Below are 18,579 nucleotides of genomic sequence, written 5' to 3' on the forward strand. Positions count from 1 at the left end.
TGTAAAAATGTCTTTCCCGCGTTTATTTCAAAACCGCCATTTTGCGATTAACGCGGCAGCGCGATTGAGCCGAGATTGGAGCAATCACAATACTCACGTTTCAACACGCACACAATCTGCTGAGACAATTTGTCGGGTTGCTTCCGCGCCGATCCAATACGCAACATGTTGGGTTACGCCCCCAACGTGCCCTCAACTATACTATTCACGACACAATCTGTCAGCTCACTGCAGATTGTGTCAGCAGATTGTTACTGAAATTGAATCGTGAGTAGGCTACTTATGTAGTAGGTAATTAGTATGCACAGGTAGGTAGAACAAAATGTAGGTATGACTGTATGAAAAGAGTGCGTCCTGACAGAAAAATTCTTATGCCTCCTCCACACTACTCGCGAAGTTGAACGAGGTTAGACGAATAGAATAGTGTAGAGAGGCACTTCGGCTTACTTCGTCCAACTTTACCTCGCCTCGCCCGACTTCCGTTTGTTGTCGGTTTTTGCGCCCGAGTCAAAGGGCACGAAGTTACCTGAAGTTCGTTCTAAATATGATCGTATGCGCTCCTCGCGAAGTTGAACGAGTGTGTAGTGTAGCACCGCGGACTTCAGTCAACTTCGGCCGAGTACTTCGCCGAGGAACTTCGCGAGTAGTGTGGAGGAGGCATGACGATGTGAGACCGGCCTAAAGTGTCATAGACAGAATAACTGTACAGTCAAAAAGAGTCAAAACCAAAAGTCAAAACAATGTCAATTGTCAAACAAATATATTTTTACAAATTGAGGTTATTTTTTTAATTAGATAACATAACAGTGATCACTCCTAAAATGTGAATACTCTAAATAAACAAGAGAAGCATTAATCAAAATTTTATGTTTCTAAAGTAAAACAAAGCTTACATTATAATGGATTTTTTTTCGGAAGTAATTGCGGAAGCTATTGTTTTAAGTATAGACTCTTTAATATTGGGATTTTGTGTAAAGCAGCTGAGCAAATGTAAACACATACTAAATGCGCTACAGGTAATTATTTTTTATACGATAGTTAGCTTATCTAAATTCTTAACAAAAAAAATACTATGACAATGAAGTATAAAAATCTATCCTACATCCGAATCTGATAAATATTCATAAGTTGAGATTAAGGGTCAACTCACACCAAAAGAGCGGCAGCGCAGCGGCGCAGCGAAGCGGAGCGCAGTTTCAGTGCCATATGAATTTTAACTTTATTTTCATTACTATAATACTTAAACGGGGGTTTCTTTATAGAACTGCCGCACGTATTATAGGTTTTTTGTGGGAGGGGGAGGGGGAGGAGGAGGGGGGGAACCCTCCCACCAAAAGGGGAAAGTTAGGAAACCAATAGTTTTGGAGAAAAATCAATTTTCCTATTCTAACCTCAAAATGTATGGAATTGGTGTAAAATCATTTTAACTAAGCATTAGACGATAGTAACAAAAATTTACGATACATAAATAAAATACAAACAAGTTTGAAAACCTACGTAGTTTTTTTTTATTTGAGTGGGAATCGCCCTAAAGTCGCTTCTGGCACTCGCCGGCCGCTGCCGCGGCACGCTCGCTTCGCTCGCTCGGCTCGTGCGGCAGTTCAAAAGTTAACCTAACACGCTCGTCGCTTCGCTTCTCGCTACCTATTTGGATATTAAAAATAAATGTTTAATAGTTTTTTAACCTACCTACGTAGATTTTTTTTGTTTGAGTAGGAATCGCCCTAAAGTCGCTTTTGGCACTCGCCGGCCGCAGCGTAAAGTCACAGTACACTGAAATGGAACGTCTTGGTCCGCTTTTTTTGCACAACAAAACGGATAAATGTACTTTTTTCGCACAAAAATTATTAACTTTAAAAATTAATAACTAAAAAACTACAAGTTTCCTAACGATAATATTTTGGAATTACAATCTTACATTACCTAGCTAACTAAAAATATAAATATTTAAAACAAATTCGTGCGGCAGTTAACTAAAGCCAACCCCTTAAACGAGTCGCGCGGATGCCCGCGGCGCCGCTGGAATTCCGCGGAATTCCAGCGGCGACTCGTTCGAGTTTCTCATGCGATAATAAGTATTATAGTAATGAAAATAAAGTTAAAATTCATATGGCACGGAAACTGCGCTCCGCTTCACTGCGCTTCGCCGCTCTTTTGGTGTGAGTTGACCCTAAGAGCTAATAAAAATCATATCACAGTATTTTATAGAAAATACTTATTATTTCAGACAGCACCAGTGTTGGACATAGATTCAAATCTTCAGAAAGAGATAAACAAATACCCAAATTGTGTTGTACCCTATGTTGTGATAAGAGGGCTTGTAAAACCACTCGGAAACCCTATAACTAGTAATTATAATCAGTCTGTCACTGGTGTAATACAAAGGTACAGTATTTTTCTTGTTTCATAAATATGGTTGTGTTCAATAAACATTTTCATGAAGTTGTTTTAAATTGTTTATGATTTCGGCATATAAGAATATTTTTTTAATAAGTACAACTTATTGGAAGCTCTGCATCATAGTTTTTTTTTCTAATAGTAAATATGCAATATATATTATATTATAGGCAGAATTCATATACATTCAATTTAACCCATTGAGCCCCCAGCAGCCCGATCGGTCCACTAGATTTTCTATTGTGTCTGTGATTCCGGGGGCTGAGTTATTAATGTATATGGTTAAATTGACAGACCGGTTGGCTTAATTGGTAGTGACCCTGCCTTCCATGCAAATATTTGTGTGATGAACAAAGTTATTTGCTCTCTCTGGGTGTTAATTATCTAAGTATTTATTAAAAAAATATCTATGTATGTTTGCAGCCATTTGGTTTCCATAACACATAAAAAATTAACACAAAAAAAAATTCAATAACACAAGCGAAAGCTTGATATCGGATCAGATTGTGCCATGTGTGAAAATTGTCCTCAAAATATTTATTTAAATTTTAACTCTATCGTCAGGTTGACAATAAAAGAGCATGTGATAGCCAGAACATCAGCTGGTTTCTGGTCTGATCAGACACGCACTATCCACGAGGTGTGTAATGCGACACCGTTTGTGCTCACAAATGGGAAACATAGCATTGAAATTGTTGATGCCTTGGCTGCGGAATTATTGGGTGATTATTTGTCTTTATATGTATTTAAAGTGTCTAAAAAAGAAGTCTACATAAATTAAATTCATATCATTGATCCATTGTGTTGCTTTCTGTAAGTTTCATAAAATTTATCTAATTTGTATATAAAAACCTTTACCTTTTTTTAATTCACCTAAATAGGTGATATATACCATATTAAATAATATGCGATGAATTATTTGAAAGTACATGATTGGATGGAGTAATTAAAATACTTAAAATTCTTTCAGACCTTGATGTTATATCGGACAAGTTTGAGCCCATGTCACCAGGGGTCATAGACCATGTATGGGGATTCTTTTCTGGTGTTCGGCAGCGAGGTCTCCAAACCATGGAGGAGATGTTACGCGACGGTTCCTACATCACGGCAATTGGAGAACTCAGCAGAAACAGCTCGGGACTGAAAATACAACCGCCGAAAGACGGTTTGCCGTTATATTTGACGACGGCGACGAAATCCAGCTTGTTGAAGCGGTTGGCAAGTTCTCGGGATTTGTTGAGGTAATTCTTGAATGATATAAATAATAATGTTCAGTGATATAAATATGCTCTTCTCTCTTTGGTTTATATTAATGGGTTATCTATCACCGAAAGAATTTTTCAAATCGGCCCAGTAGTTCCTGAGATTAGGACGTTCAAACAAACAATATTAGTATAGACTAGATAATAGTACTACATCTACATACAAAACACAACAGTTCATTATTTTTCAGAGTTAATTTGTTTGTCTGAAATCTGAATTAATGCATTATTCATGATGTAACTTCTTGACCATTGTACTTTTATTTTTCAACTGTATATATGTACTTACGTCTAGTGCTTCACACAATGTTACTTAAAAGGGCATTTAAATTGTGTCTTATATTATTTAAAAAGTAAGTTAAATTGTTTTAAAATTTCATATGAAGTTTTTTTGTGTTTATTATTACGAAGTTTTTTTAATATGAAGTTTTTTTGTTTTATATTACGGAGTCCCTGATATTTCACAGATCAATCTTCATTTATGATAATTATATACGTCGTATCTAGCTGTAAAGTTATTCCATTTTGGCTTGATAAAGTTAAAATACTTTAAGTCATCACCTCATTTATTTAAAGTCTTGCAACTGATTGCAGATCTCAATAAAAAAAAATACAACAGAAATGCACCTTAACATTAAATACGGTAATTTTTTTTATTACATTTGTTAACCTAATTAATTCTACCAATCAACAGGGTGCTAATAGTGGTATTTGGAACGGTGGCCGCCGTCGCGTCCGGTCGAATAGCTTACAAGTACATGAAACGGCGCAAACGACGCGCAGCAGAAGATAGTATGAAGCGGCAATTGGCAGCTGGGAGGAGAGAACGGAGAGCGCAGAACAGGGACAAGGGGCTTAGTGACGTGCAGCTGTGTGTCGTGTGCACAGATAATCCTAAAGAGGTTGGTTGGCGCGATATTTTTTCAAGTTCATTTGAAGGAGGTTGGTTGGTGGTATTTTTTGAGGATCAAAGATAAAGTATTCTACAATCTTTAAGGTGTTTTTGAAAAAAGAACTTGACCAATTTTTAACTTGATATTTTCGAAATGGCCTGTCTTAAGAATTAGGATAAAATTAAAGAATTACTTCCAGTCTACTTAGTAATATGACAAACTAACTTTAAAGTTTAATTATAACTAAAAAGTATTATATTATTTCAGATAATATTGTTGCCGTGTGGACATGTGTGCCTTTGTGAAGACTGTTCGGAAAATATTCGCGACAACTGCCCAATTTGCAGGGAGAGGATAGAGTCTCGTGCACCAGCTTTTATAACATAGACAAATATCATTTATTTTATGCATTTGATTTAACTAAAAATCTTCTAATTAACTGTATAGATATGACGATTCATCCAAGATTTCAATGCAATTTTAACTTTAAATTAAATAAATGTCATTAATTTTGTGAACTTCACTATCAGTTGGAAGCTCAAGATATTATGTATTTAGAATAACACTAAAGTACTCAAGATTTTAAATATTGTGCTTTGTATTATAGTGCTCTTAAAATATAAGATATTTATTTCTATTAGAAAACTAACAATGCCTAGCATTTAAATGTTATTGTGATGGAATAAAGTGTATAATTTAAAATAAATGATTTTTATTTACAATATACAAATAATAATGTAAATACATATATACACAATAATTCTTTATGTGTACATTAGGGTCAAAATGCTATACTTAAACCATTACCACAAGCACCTGCACATGTATTTTCTTCTAATAAAATATTTTCATCATTTTCCGAATCGCTTAAATCTTTTCCATTTGACGTTACATTATTTACGTCTTTTGAATCTGGCAAACCATACTCTTGTAATAGCTTATTAATTTTTGGATTTTCTGGTAACACTAAGTCCTTTGAAGCACAACCACAGTTACTACTACATGCATCGCTATGTGTCGATTTTACGTCACTATTTCTATTACACCCACTTTTACACACTTTACCCTTAGACACACAGTTGTTTTTCTTAAAGTCCTCATTCATTTCTTCAATATCCGCCGCCAATTTCTGTCTTGCGTTATAATCTTCTAGCATCTTCTTTGCTTTTGAACTTTTTCCAATGCCGAGTTTGGGCAGACCTTTGTTAAGACCCTCTAGTAGAACGCAAGCCTTGCAAACTTCTTGGGAGGACACAAAATTACACCTGGAACACACTCTCTGTGATGGAAGGGAGACCTCCTCCTTTACTAACATTGTTTCACCTGAAAAGTACAATATTTTAATAAGTTTAACATAGATTTTAGTTTCTTTTGTGCAGTCATTACATTTGTACAGTATGTGAATCATAAAGGTCAGTCATTGTTGTTTTTGTATTATAATTTCAATTTTTCTAAATTCAATTTAATTAAAATATATTTTATTAACTGCCAATCAGACAAAGTTATAGAATTTATAGTATACTATCTTTCCGCCCGCGGCTTCGGCCGCGTTTTCAAAGAAAACCCGTTCCCGTAGGATTTCCGGGATAAAACCTATCCTGTCCTTTCTCGGGTATCAAAATATCTCTATACCAAATTTCATGCAAATTGGTTTAGTAGTTTAGGCGTGATTGAGTAACAGACAGACAGACAGACAGAGTTACTTTCGCATTTATAATATTAGTATGGATACATAAGTTACATTAATCATCTTCAAATTTATGCAAAAAATTTCTGATATAATATCACATTTTTTATTGTTCTTTAATAATTAGACTATATTTTACTTACCTGAATATATGATGTCCATGATACAAGATGGTCTGATCTTTTCCAAATCCTTTAGCAAAGCTCTTGCATGGCCTCTGTATGCATTTGGTGCAAAAATACACTCGGTAGAAAAATATACCAACTTCTTGTAATGAGCATACATTACTATTTCTTTCTCATATGTATATTTCAAAGGTTTCACTCTAGGTATTGTACCTTCACTACCCTGTAATAAAAAAATCAAACTTTAAAAAAATAATCTTGAATTTTCTTTTTTAATTTAATATGCTAATAATTATATAAAGTTACACAATACAGTGTAAACTCTATATAACGACACTCGATTTAACGACAAACTCTCTAAAGCGTCAAAATCAATTGCCTTTGGTTGGTTTAGCTTATCTACCATACAATGATACACTCTACATAGCATCACACTCACTCTCAATAACGACAACAATTAAGTAATAAACTCGACGTCATTCATACCGAACTTTCTAAGAAATTCGTTCTTTTGTTTACAAATTGGGTTTGCTTGCACGTGTAGACTGTTTTTGACCATGACTAATAAGTATGAGTCATGGATTATCTATACGTTATCATATTCTTAGTTGCTCACAAACTTTCAAACTGTATACATGGCTAGTAAAAGAAAATCGTTGTGTATTGACGACTACTGACAACAGACTATACACAATAGCGTTCAAGTAACATTCTTTTTTATGTACATAACTACTAACACTAGTCTGAAATAAATTTTCTCTTTTTCTAATTCTGATTTTTCTTCTCTCCATTTAACGACAACTCTATATAACGCCATAAAACGCACAGTCCCTTCGGTGTCGTTATATAGAGTTTACACTGTATTTCATAAGAGAATGATGATAGATTTGAATCATTATAAAAACTCAATCTTACCGTAGAAATAGCTGTGCACCTTTTCAACCTTGCTATATCCCCTCGTAACACATTCATAAGCACAGTTTCAGCAATATCATCAGCATTATGACCTGTCGCTATACATTTTACATTCAGCATAGCAGCCCCTCTATCCAACGCCTGTCTTCGAAACACACCACAGAAAGTACAATTATTCTTACGTCCTATCTGAGCTACGATTTCATCCATCGTCCAACCATACAGATCTTTGTACGAAAGTATCTTTAAATTCATCTCATAGTCGTCTCTATTGCGCTTAACAGTTTCGAGGCTATCATCTCGATATCCTGTTATTCCTTCATCGATGGATAATAGCATGAGATCGAGGCCATAGTCATAACGTTTATTTAACGTTTTGAGCACATGAGCAAGAACTGTGGAATCTTTACCACCTGAAGCGGCTATAGCGACGGAATCTCCGCGTTTGAATAATTCCCCTTTTGTGATCGTGAAATGGATTTCTGTCTCGAACGCCCAAAAGAAACACTCTTTGCACAATGCATCTCCGGTTTTTGGCCGCTAGAATAGTGAAAGTTATTATGTATTTTAATAATATTACAAACATTCATAGAAATATGTTTACAAATATTCAAAAATTGAGGTTACCTTTAGCATGGCATTTTTGCCACAGCCTGTTTTGCATGGAACAGGCATGATATTTAGGTAGGTAGTTTATAATTTTTCCTCAAAATGCAATTTTAATTATGATCAAAGTCAAACTCTTATTTATTAAATTTAAAGTTTGTTTTCTATTTGCAGAACCTGCAGAACAGCCAGGTGATTTATGACGTTGACAACCACAGACAACATAATTTGACAACAATGTACCTCACAATGTACAAATTGATAGAGATGGAGCAATATATACTTGAGCAATACCATAGTTTCATAAAAACTAAAAAGGTTTAATAAAATAAAATAAATCTCATACACAGAAGTATCAATAGCAATAATTTCTTTACATCAAATCTATTGATTGAAATGTGAATATGATTATCCGATTTACTGATCATTGACCGATTGACATAATATGAACTATGAAGTATGAACAGTCAGTCAACTTGCTGTGTCAACTTGTAGGTAATTTCGGGAATCGGAATTCGGAACAAATCGAAAGGTCTATATTTACTGAAACTTTCGCTTCTTTGATTTTGTTGTTTTATTTTTCAGTTAGAAATCGATTGCGATTTCTATTTATGTCATTTACAATTATGCATAATTTGGAACATGTTGTAAAATCTTCAAAACTAGTTTTGAGTAGGCGGTGTTGATGTGTCGAGTCAGTTGTTGTTGTGGATTGTGTGCATTTTGTGATTCCAAGTTGTTATTGAGACAGCAGTATGCACGAATTGCTGAAGCACGTGCTCACCGAGCGCGACCTGACCCGGGCGGGGGACATTTTTGCAATCCCTGACTCAGATATTGTGAACGATATAAATGAAGTCGTAAGTATTTTGCGAACTTTTTACGACAACATTGACATATACAAAGTTAAATTATAGCTATTATAGGCTTACGTGGAAAAAAATAAAGTATCTGCGCTTGTTTTGATTGTTTATGCAATATAGAATTAACTGCAATCTCTGCATGTATATGCATTCAAGTGAAAGTAGCCTTGTAAATATCCACTCTATTACCTGTTGGAATAATTATTTCTTATTTGGTTTTGATGCATGTTAATTCAAATTGAAGTATCCATATGTTTTTATTATAAACATTGTACAAAAAAATTTAAACATAATAAAAACTGCAATCAGTATTACCACATCACACAACTCATGCATTTTAATAAATTCAAATTAAGTTGTAACTTGTATATGTCTGCATGTTTATATCATTTATGTTTGTGCTTGATTTAAATATACTGCAATGGTTGACTGGAGAACTGGATCAATGTGTAATCTAATACATTAATATAATACATGTTTTGAGAAATGTTTTTAGTAGCGATTCTTTCCCTATTTGTTGTAAATTACACATGTATAATTATTTATTTTATATTCTCATTAATTTGGGACTGCAAGCCTGAAGAAAATAATTTAATCAATAAGTATATTATAGTAAATCATGTTAACGGAAAATTAATAGGAAATAAGTTATTTTAGAGATTGACCACCCGGTGGAGACGAAGAAAAAAAATGTCTCGGTCTGGTAGGACACAGAAGGCTGATCACCTACTTGTCCGTAAAGAAAATCGATCAGTGAAACAGATGAATGCATCTGCCCCTTACCCCACTAGGGGACATGGGACTTCACTTTCACACTTTTTTAAGTTGTTATAGAACCACTGCTGCTGTTATCATACCAGTTTAATACTTGAATGGTGACATAATGCATGTCATATGTTTATGTCATCAAATGGTTATGATAAATGATAAAAATATGCAATGTTTTAAGTTATAAATAACATTATGTAATGGACAAGGCATTTCAACACACAAATGTTAATTATTTTGTATATCCATATTAATATTTTTAATGCAAGTCTTCCTGTTTGTCTGTTACGTTTTTACAGCTAAACTAAAGTATCTATTCTGATGAGATTTTCAATGAATTTAAATTAAAAAAAAAATATTACTCCTACTTACATAAAAAATTTAAATCATTAAACATTATAGAATCAACTTGTTGTGAGAATTTAAGTTTTGCACATCTGCAGACACAGCTTCTGGAGATAAGTAATGCTAAAGAATTATTAAATTGTTTCAGTTAAAACAGATAACCGAAATTTCATCTCGACCGGACTACATCCGTAATGACCGTGATCAGGCACTCATAGAGATATGCGTCACTCGAGTAACATCATGTATCAAAGAGACAGGCACTCTAGAGAAATACTGCAGTGCTCTAGTGGCATTACTTGAGTCGTGCCTTCACCATAACTTGATGCCCGTGGGACATTTGCGAGATGACGATCCGCCGCACGCTAAAATAGCTTCCGATATTATTGCGTGTATAGTGCTGGTAAGTTGTTTATTTAATTGTGATTCATTGTGAGGAAGTATGTGTGTTAATTGCTTGTTGATTTTCCTTAACTGGTAACTGTTGTTCTAATTTTGTAGTATTTAAATAATACCTATTACCTTAATTTCATGATTTACCCCTGAATTGATGTTGAACAATCAACAACATTTTTCCTTATCTAGTTATGCAACAGAACAGTACTATTTATACACAGGCTTTCTGCTTCTGCATTTTCATAATTATTTAGAACTGCAAACTATCCTCATTAAATTCTCTATACAAAACACTTTTCTTCTTCAGGTATCATTCCCCTTACAATCCGACAAAGAGTCGAGTGGCAACGCGGAAGTTATGGAACTATTCCTACCAGTTGCCGTGCAATTCCTGCACAAGGGCAATCGGGAGATATCACGTCACATGGCGCGATATCTCTCGCTTGCCGCGGTGCACCACGCGGTGTTGTTGAAACCACATGTTCAAACCATCATGGACTCTATTATGTCAGGTAAAAATCGCTTACTATTATTTATCTGCTTACTATTATTTAAAAATGAAACCCGTTTTCCTTGGTCACGGCATCACGCGTGAACAGGTGGACCGTTTTGGATAATAATTTTTTTATAATACATATTCCTTGAAGTACGAGGATGGTTCTTACGGAGAGAAAACGTAAACATGTACCACGGGCGAAGCCAGGGCGGACCGCTAGTAAATGTGCAAATAACAAAAAGTAAAATAGACTAAATTATCACAAAATAAATGAATAACTCCATCTGTTGCAGAAAAAGATAAACTAGACTAGGAATGATGTATAGGAAGGATTAAGAAAGGATGTTACTTCTATTTAAAAAAGACTATGTGATTGAAATAATACTGGAAATGTATTTAGCTTCCATGTAATAAAGAGAAATGTACGCAAGCGAAACCGTGGACGGAAAGCTGGTTTCAAATAAATAATTTTTTAAACCACATCATTCCTCTGTTCAAAATAAACCTTTCTTTTATTGCAGGAAACTACCCGCTCTGTCGAATTCTCACAAACTTATACGAAGTGTGCCCAGAACCTTTAGAAGGTCACGTGACCGCGCTTGTCGCGTTACTCCCACACGCAGAACCCGTAGAGAAGAGTTCTCTTTTCGCACTGTTTGAGCAAATAGCCGCAAGACGACCGGAGGCTTTGAAAACAGCCGTGCCGCAGCTGATTTCATACTTGTGCCCTAATAACACGCCGCAGAACGATCCGGGATGCATGTGTATGGATTTGCTGCAGGTATTTATGAGATTTTTGTTTGTCCATTCATTCAGTTCAGTCTTTGTTTTCAATGAGAATTCAATATTTTTTTTAACTTATCATCTCTTTATATTTTATATACTACAACGCAATGGACATATCTTATTTAAAAAGTACTGTTTTTCAAAATTTATGTCTTACTACATTTAAGTTATTTTCTTTTTTCTTACATAATTCCCCAACACTGTTAGGGTAAAACACATAAAATTAATCACTTAGCCCGCGCGACTCGCGCTACGGCGTTCGATTACTAGCAGCCGCGTGCGGCGTTGCCAGTTTACGCTTTTCACTGTGACGTTCCCTCACGAGTAACCGCGTGCGGCGTTGCCAGTTTGCACCTCTACCACGTGACATTACCTAGAACCTTACTTACCTTCTAGGTAATAGCGAGCGTGAGCGCAAGTCGTCCCTCGCTAGTTGCGGAACAAGCGGGCGCGTTGTCTCGGGCGGGCCGCGCGGCACACGCTTCGCCGCGTAGCGCTGGCCTTATCGCAACCACGCTCGCCCGTGTTGCTACTACTAGCCGGGTGAGTATCAAACTTTACAGTAGTCAAAAAACTAGCACAGATGTTAAAAATACACCATGTGTTGCCATTATTTTCTTAGTTAGAGAGACAGAGTCGCTTTTTAAATTACATACCACATTAATTTGAGATTTATTTTATTTATTTGTGGTACAAATGGTGAAGTTATCCCTTTTGTTACGTACTTCAGTACTTAGTTTGTTTTGAACTATTTTACACTTTACGCTACAACGATATTTTAATGTACTCCAAATCACATCACTTAAACTGGCGCTTTATAAAAATACATATTTTTTTTAATTTTCATGCTTATTTAATTTATAATTTTATATGAACCTATAAACACTAATCTCACGTCAAACGAAGTACTAGTAACATATACCATATTTCACATTAGGAAAGAGCGCAAGAAGCGCTCAACTTCGTGGTGGAGAGATTACACGGTGCGGAGTGGTCAGAACAAGCGGCGCTCATTCGGGAAGCGACCGCGCTTTGCAGCGCTTACCCCGCGTTATTTACTGATCGACTACTGGCTGCGTTGAGAGCCAATCATAGGTGAGTGACGTTATCATCACCGTCAGAGTAATTTAAGGACTATTTTTATATATTTAAAAACTTTCATATTTGAAAGTTCACGAAAAAAAGTACGTCAACATTTTGATTTTCACTAATATGATATAATTGTTCTAAAAGCTTTCGTGGATATAAACATAGAACTCGTAGGAGACGGTATGTATAACTTGTGTCATTAAATCTTGCTACGAATATTATGAATTTGTATTAATATATTCTTATTAAAAATTCATTTCAGTAATCGTCCAAAATCGACTCATGGAGAGATAAATAGAACATCCGGTGGTGTGACGATCGTTAAACTAGGCGGTCAGAATTCCACAGGCAATGTTATTAGCTCTGGCACGACAACAGGGCCCTCAACTACCGCTGGGGCCCCGGCTGTGGCCCCCGGGCCCTCAGTTGTAACAACTGGGCCCACTGGCCCTGTTGGCTACACGCGGAGGGCCAAATTGGGAGACTCGAGGAGTACAGGACGCTTGCATCCGGGCCCTAATTCCCATAGAAGCATGACAAGATTGAATGTTGCTGGTAAGAAATAAATAATAATAAGTTATAGCTCATTTTGTCTCTCTGTTCACTTTTCTAAGCAATCCATGTCGATGCACTTCTGATTCATAATTCTTTTTTGACGTTTCTCACATACTTTCTGTGTTTTGACATTATGTAAATAAATTTTAGGTGGGTCGGTGGGTGGACTTCACAAAAGCATGACTCGACTATCATCATCACAACAAATCAACGCACAAAACGCAAACCTTCCTGCACCAGGTATAAACACAATATGGGCGTTAATTATACGTGAAAGAACACACAATACTACTAAAAATAAATAAACAGTACACTAATAATCTCAACAAATATTTCAGTACCGAACTCTAAGAGTACTGGACCAAAACCAGTTGGTGCTGCAGCAGTGTCGGTTAGTATAAAAAACATTATATTTACACCTTCACATAAACTTATCCGACTCGAAGGACCAAAAAAAAGCATTTTGTAAAATTTTTCGGGGTACAATATTTAACTTTATAAGTTTTGTACACAATTTCAGACGGCAGGACCGACAATAATATCCGCGCCACTACAAACTCAATCGATATCAGTGAATCCGTTAATCGGTAAATCAGCTGACGGGCTCACTCCGATCACGTCCTCAGTGTCCATACAGCATTCGAACACTGCTTTGGGCCAAGTGTCAGTGATTACTTCCACAAGTCCTTCTGGACCAATTCTGACACAAATTGGCACGAATTCTGTGTCCATTTCTGGCCCGGTGACTGTGACGTCACGACGGGCTAACAACACCAGTGTTACAATGATCAATAATGATAACTCGAACCATCGGATCAGTGTGTTCGAGCCGTATCCTATGAGGGACACAGTGCAGCACTTCTGTGAGAAGCACTTGGATAAAATAAAGGCATATATGGATAACGTGTCGTTGAGGATACCGCCACCCGCTAAGTGTACGATTGAAGGTAAGTGTTCGTGTATTTTGGTGGGTAGTTTGAAATGTTGATTATTATTTAAAGAAATAATTTGTATTTGCTTGTGTAATTGCCCAAATTTCACAGGGTAATGGTAAAAATTAACTCCTTTTAAATAGAGACTTCTACCTAAACAATTCGATATTTTTATTTTCTTGTTATGGTTAAAAGAATAAAAATAATTTTTACATAGAATTTTTCATTTTGGAAATTGAATATCTTCAAATCTTTCTTTCTAAATATATATGATATTAAGACTATAGAACAATATCAGTTTTCTAAGTCTCTTTGATTTGCATCATTCATGACAAACATATGATGACGTAATCATATCCTGAGAGGGTACTAAACAGCACTTACCCTTTCCTAGAGCGCCGCTCCAAAAAGCAAGCGCGCCTTCAGTTCGCGTGCGGTCGCCGCGGGCCGCACTGCCTGTACGCACGTGCGGCGTTCTCCCTGCGCACGCGAGCGCCGCGCGTGTGGATACACCTCATGTTCCTCGCGCTGCAGGCGCGCCACGCGGCCGCGCTCTCCAGCCGGGACCCCACTGTGGCCAGCCTCAAGCACTGCTGGGATATACTCAAGTGCGAGAACAAGACGTTTCTCACGCTGGTTACTAGTGCCTTCCCGGGGCTCAAGGTAAGCGATCTATGTGACCGCGAGGTAACGCGCAGTACGTCCCTTGTCTGCAAACTTAGCCTTAATGTGTACGGTTTAGTATGAGCCTCCGTAACATAATGTACTTGCGCGTACCTACAGAGGGTTGTCAACAATCACACGCGTCGCACGCATGACAATATTTATTGCATTAACATAAAGTGATTCAGATTATTTTTTGTCATAAAATTTAGCAACAGAGATTTAAAACAAATATATAACCCTTCGATCGGTTACAGTCAAACAAGATTTTTTTTACAATATTTCCTTTGTCCTACATAGGAACAAGAGATGCTAGTGAACGAGCTGCGCGCGGCGGGTTTCTTCGACGTGTTCGAAGTGAACGCCCAAAGCGAGCCGTCCAAGGCCACGTGGGGGTGTTTCCTCTGCAACCACCCGGAGAGGGCTGTGGGGTTCCTGGCGGCTGATGGGCAGCCGGTCATCGAGGGACAGCTGAAGGAGAAGAAGGGCAGGTGGAGGCTGTTCAGACGCTGGCGGACGAGGTACTTCACGCTGTCCGGCGCGCATCTGTCGTGTAAGGGATCGGTGAGTGTTTTAACTGATTTCATAGACAAATTCGTTTTTGAATGCGTAAATTCATACACGTCAATAAAAAATGGCAAATCTGGAAAGCCGATAGTATGTCAATCAATGTTAATTTACGTAAAGTTAAAACAGAACACTATTCCAAGTTTTATTAAAAATAGTTTTCAATAATGACAGTAAATTATAATTATTTTTATAATCATAAACAATATAAACATTACAGAGCGGCGGCGAAAGCATAGACATAAACCAGATCCGTTCAGTAAAAGTGTCACGAGGCGCGCGGAACATTCCCAAAGCGTTCGAAATCTTCACCGGAGACCAAACCCTAATCCTGAAGCCCAAAGATGGCAAGAATGCTGAAGAATGGGTCCAGTGTCTCAGTATAGCGGTAGCACACTCGCAGGCGAGAGACGCGCCGGCTAAAGCCAATAGTCTACCAGCCAGGGGACTGACGCTCAAGAGCTTTTGAGTTTGTGAGGTAAAAACATTCAAATTGACACCTTATTTCGTGGCAGTAGTGATCAAATTGTGTAAGTTCATTAGAAAACTGCCTAAGAGTGGGCAGAGTTTTGCGACAGACAATTTTTGATTCTGAGTCTGTGTATGAACGATTTTGAGTAGCCATTATTAGACATAAAAGTTGTGAATGTGGCTATTCTAGTAAACTGTCAAAAAGTGGCAATTTTTAAGGTTTTGTGACTTTATCGTCATGTTTTATCCGTTTCGTTGGGAGGTGTTTTTTTATAAAAAGTATTGTATCAAAGCTATATAATAGTTCGTCTGAACTATATTATGCTTGAATGCGAATTAAGTAGTTGTTTAGATTCTCGCTGATAATATTTTTAAAATTTTAAATCGGCTTGCACATAATTATTTGTCAAGATTATACCTTATTTTATTGAATTGACAAGATTTTTCAATTATTTAATTTCCTCTTGCGACACGTTTCAATTAGTTGATTAAATTCGAGATAAAATTCGAATATTTAGACATTCACAACGGTTTTCAAAACCGTTTTGGCGAATGCTTTTATTGAGCATTTTAGAAAAAACTTATATTTTATTCACAATTGATGTGTTAAATTTAATGTGGATTTAAGGTACTTCAGCTTTTAGGTATTTTAAAATTCGTTTTAATTGAATTTTCCCGTGTATCTTAATTTAATATTATTTTACTTGGAATAATTTTGATCATTGCATTCCCGACCAGTAGTCATTTTGTTTAATTCCCTTAATATATTTTAATCGTTTTGTGGTTTTATTAAAATCGTCTTGAATATTTGTATATTATGAATTATTAATCTTGTACTTAATATTGAAATTACTTTGTGATAGAAAACGTCCAATAATAATCCTGAGTTGTAACAATTTTTGACATGTTTTTTTCGTGATTAAGAAAAATTAAAAGACAATTATGTAGCAATGTGTAAAGTACAATGTTTTTTATAAATATTATATATACCTAATCGGTTTATGTTTAAGTTGTTGTTTTTAGGATACGTTAGGATTAAGTGACATATGACATGAGGATATAATGTTGATTATTAATAAATTTGGATTTTATTTGTATATAAGATTTTCAGATGAGTTTTTACTGGTTGAAGACTGATGGCTGGTCATTACCAAACGTAAATACTCTTTTTTATCAAACTTAACCATTGCATATTTTTGGCACAAATGGTTTAAATTGTGATCATTTGTGCCTCATTTATTTAACCGAACATAGCATGCTTAAAATCGATAATTTTAATAAGAATTATGGTTCGAATGTTAGAAAATTTTTGAATTCTAAGAGATGTTGTCTCAAACACTGAACTATATTGAGATAGTTCTGTGGTCTCAAATATCCAACTATAGGTACAACAATGTTAAGTTGATTTAATATATTTTACAAAACAATACCTGACATTAATATTAGAGGATTATTAATATTACCGAGGTAAAAACCAAAAAATATAGGTAATCTATTTTTATCTAGACTATCGGATATTACGACATGTAAATTATAAATTTTAATGAAATCATTATGTAGGTACTTACCATAAGTTTGATAGGTACTTAACTTACATAAGTACCTATATTGTATTGCCATATTCCTGCAGTAACGTAGTTTTACGATTCTTACAAGAAGTAACTAATCGTTCGACATTAAATATTTTAGTCAGTATCCTGTCTGTCGAGATATTCGACAAAAAGGAAGGAATAGAGATTAACAAAGGAATTAAACTTAACCTAAAATATCGGTTAAGTATATAAAATTAAAAATGTATGGCACTGCCAAAAAAACGTATCATGAACGATCACTGTATGATAAAAATTTTGAAATAATATGATAGGTATAAAAAATATGCGTAGTGGAAAGATAGTGTGATTTTGACATTGTTGAACTGTGACGCGAATCTGCGAATCTTCCATAAATTTAATCAGTTTAAACTAAGGTTTGAACGGACATAAGCACATTTATGTACTTATAAAAATAACTTTATCTTTTATAGAAAAGGATTTAATTGAACTCCTCACCAGTAGAATAAGTCTGTGCTTTTAAATTGACATTTGTTGTTGTGGTTTATACTTATTGTAGTTTCCATTTTGCTCAAAACAAATACATTGTGTTTACCTACGTTGTTCTTAATGTTGAAATAATCCGTATTCCTGCATATTATAATGAGTTAGAGCGTTCTAATAATTTTTTTTATTATAATAAACAATACACATAAGAATATTAACTGTTTATGGTTTCGTTTTTCTTATCAATATTATTCTAACCATTTCTAATTTTGTACAAACCCACCGTAAATAATGACCCGTAAATTCTTTAATACTTAGGACGCTGTCCAGTTGCATACGTCCATAGACTATAGACTTGAAAAGCGCGGCAAAATCAATTTCATGTACTTATGAATTGGTGCTATTTAAAAAATTGTACCTTAAAGAGCGCTTCCAATGCGGTTTTATAGATTATAGATTATATTATGAGGTTTTAATGTTTTACAGACTTCTTTCGTGTATTATCTTTATAATATATTATCAACTTTTTCAATAAAGAACTGTGTGAAGTAAAGAAATAAGAATGATTACAAATTATTGAGATACTTAAAGTTTGTTACCATGAAGGACCTAATGTATAATTAAATAAATGTATTTATATTTCTATTGTAATTATACGAATTGCTTAGTCCGAAGCATTGCGGGACTACACACACTATCTTGTGAATGCATTAGAACTACTTTGTAA

The 18,579-nt window shown here is 35.5% G+C and overlaps 3 protein-coding genes across 4 annotated transcripts; 2 read left to right on the forward strand and 1 right to left on the reverse strand.

The window, feature by feature from the left end:
- Positions 1–717: 717 nt before the first annotated feature.
- LOC123690840 (mitochondrial E3 ubiquitin protein ligase 1-like) lies at positions 718–5,245 on the forward strand. Its single transcript, XM_045634919.1, has 6 exons — positions 718–1,016; positions 2,228–2,385; positions 2,962–3,119; positions 3,368–3,638; positions 4,354–4,561; positions 4,820–5,245. Exons 1-6 carry the CDS (start codon positions 900–902, stop codon positions 4,937–4,939), a joined length of 1,032 nt encoding a protein of 343 aa, XP_045490875.1. The 5' UTR covers positions 718–899; the 3' UTR covers positions 4,940–5,245.
- LOC123690839 (cytoplasmic tRNA 2-thiolation protein 1) lies at positions 5,245–8,056 on the reverse strand. The gene is made up of 4 exons (XM_045634918.1): positions 7,907–8,056; positions 7,280–7,819; positions 6,383–6,587; positions 5,245–5,875 (listed from the first exon to the last, which is right to left on the reverse strand). The coding sequence occupies exons 1-4, from the start codon at positions 7,952–7,954 to the stop codon at positions 5,334–5,336; spliced, it is 1,335 nt and encodes a 444-aa protein (XP_045490874.1). The 5' UTR covers positions 7,955–8,056; the 3' UTR covers positions 5,245–5,333.
- Positions 8,057–8,370: 314 nt separating this feature from the next.
- On the forward strand, positions 8,371–16,878 carry LOC123691041 (protein melted). Of its 2 annotated transcripts, XM_045635222.1 has the most exons (13): positions 8,371–8,745; positions 10,010–10,264; positions 10,565–10,769; positions 11,275–11,534; positions 11,936–12,082; positions 12,477–12,634; positions 12,891–13,183; positions 13,334–13,423; positions 13,522–13,574; positions 13,704–14,130; positions 14,510–14,778; positions 15,079–15,342; positions 15,566–16,878. In XM_045635222.1, exons 1-13 carry the CDS (start codon positions 8,641–8,643, stop codon positions 15,812–15,814), a joined length of 2,775 nt encoding a protein of 924 aa, XP_045491178.1. In that variant the 5' UTR covers positions 8,371–8,640; the 3' UTR covers positions 15,815–16,878. The 2 variants fall into 2 exon arrangements, with proteins under 2 accessions (XP_045491178.1, XP_045491179.1); XM_045635223.1 differs by lacking the exon at positions 13,334–13,423.
- The last annotated feature ends 1,701 nt before the right edge of the window (positions 16,879–18,579 follow it).

The sequence above is a fragment of the Colias croceus genome, chromosome 4 (assembly GCF_905220415.1).
Source record: "Colias croceus chromosome 4, ilColCroc2.1".
Lineage (NCBI taxonomy): Eukaryota > Metazoa > Arthropoda > Insecta > Lepidoptera > Pieridae > Colias > Colias croceus.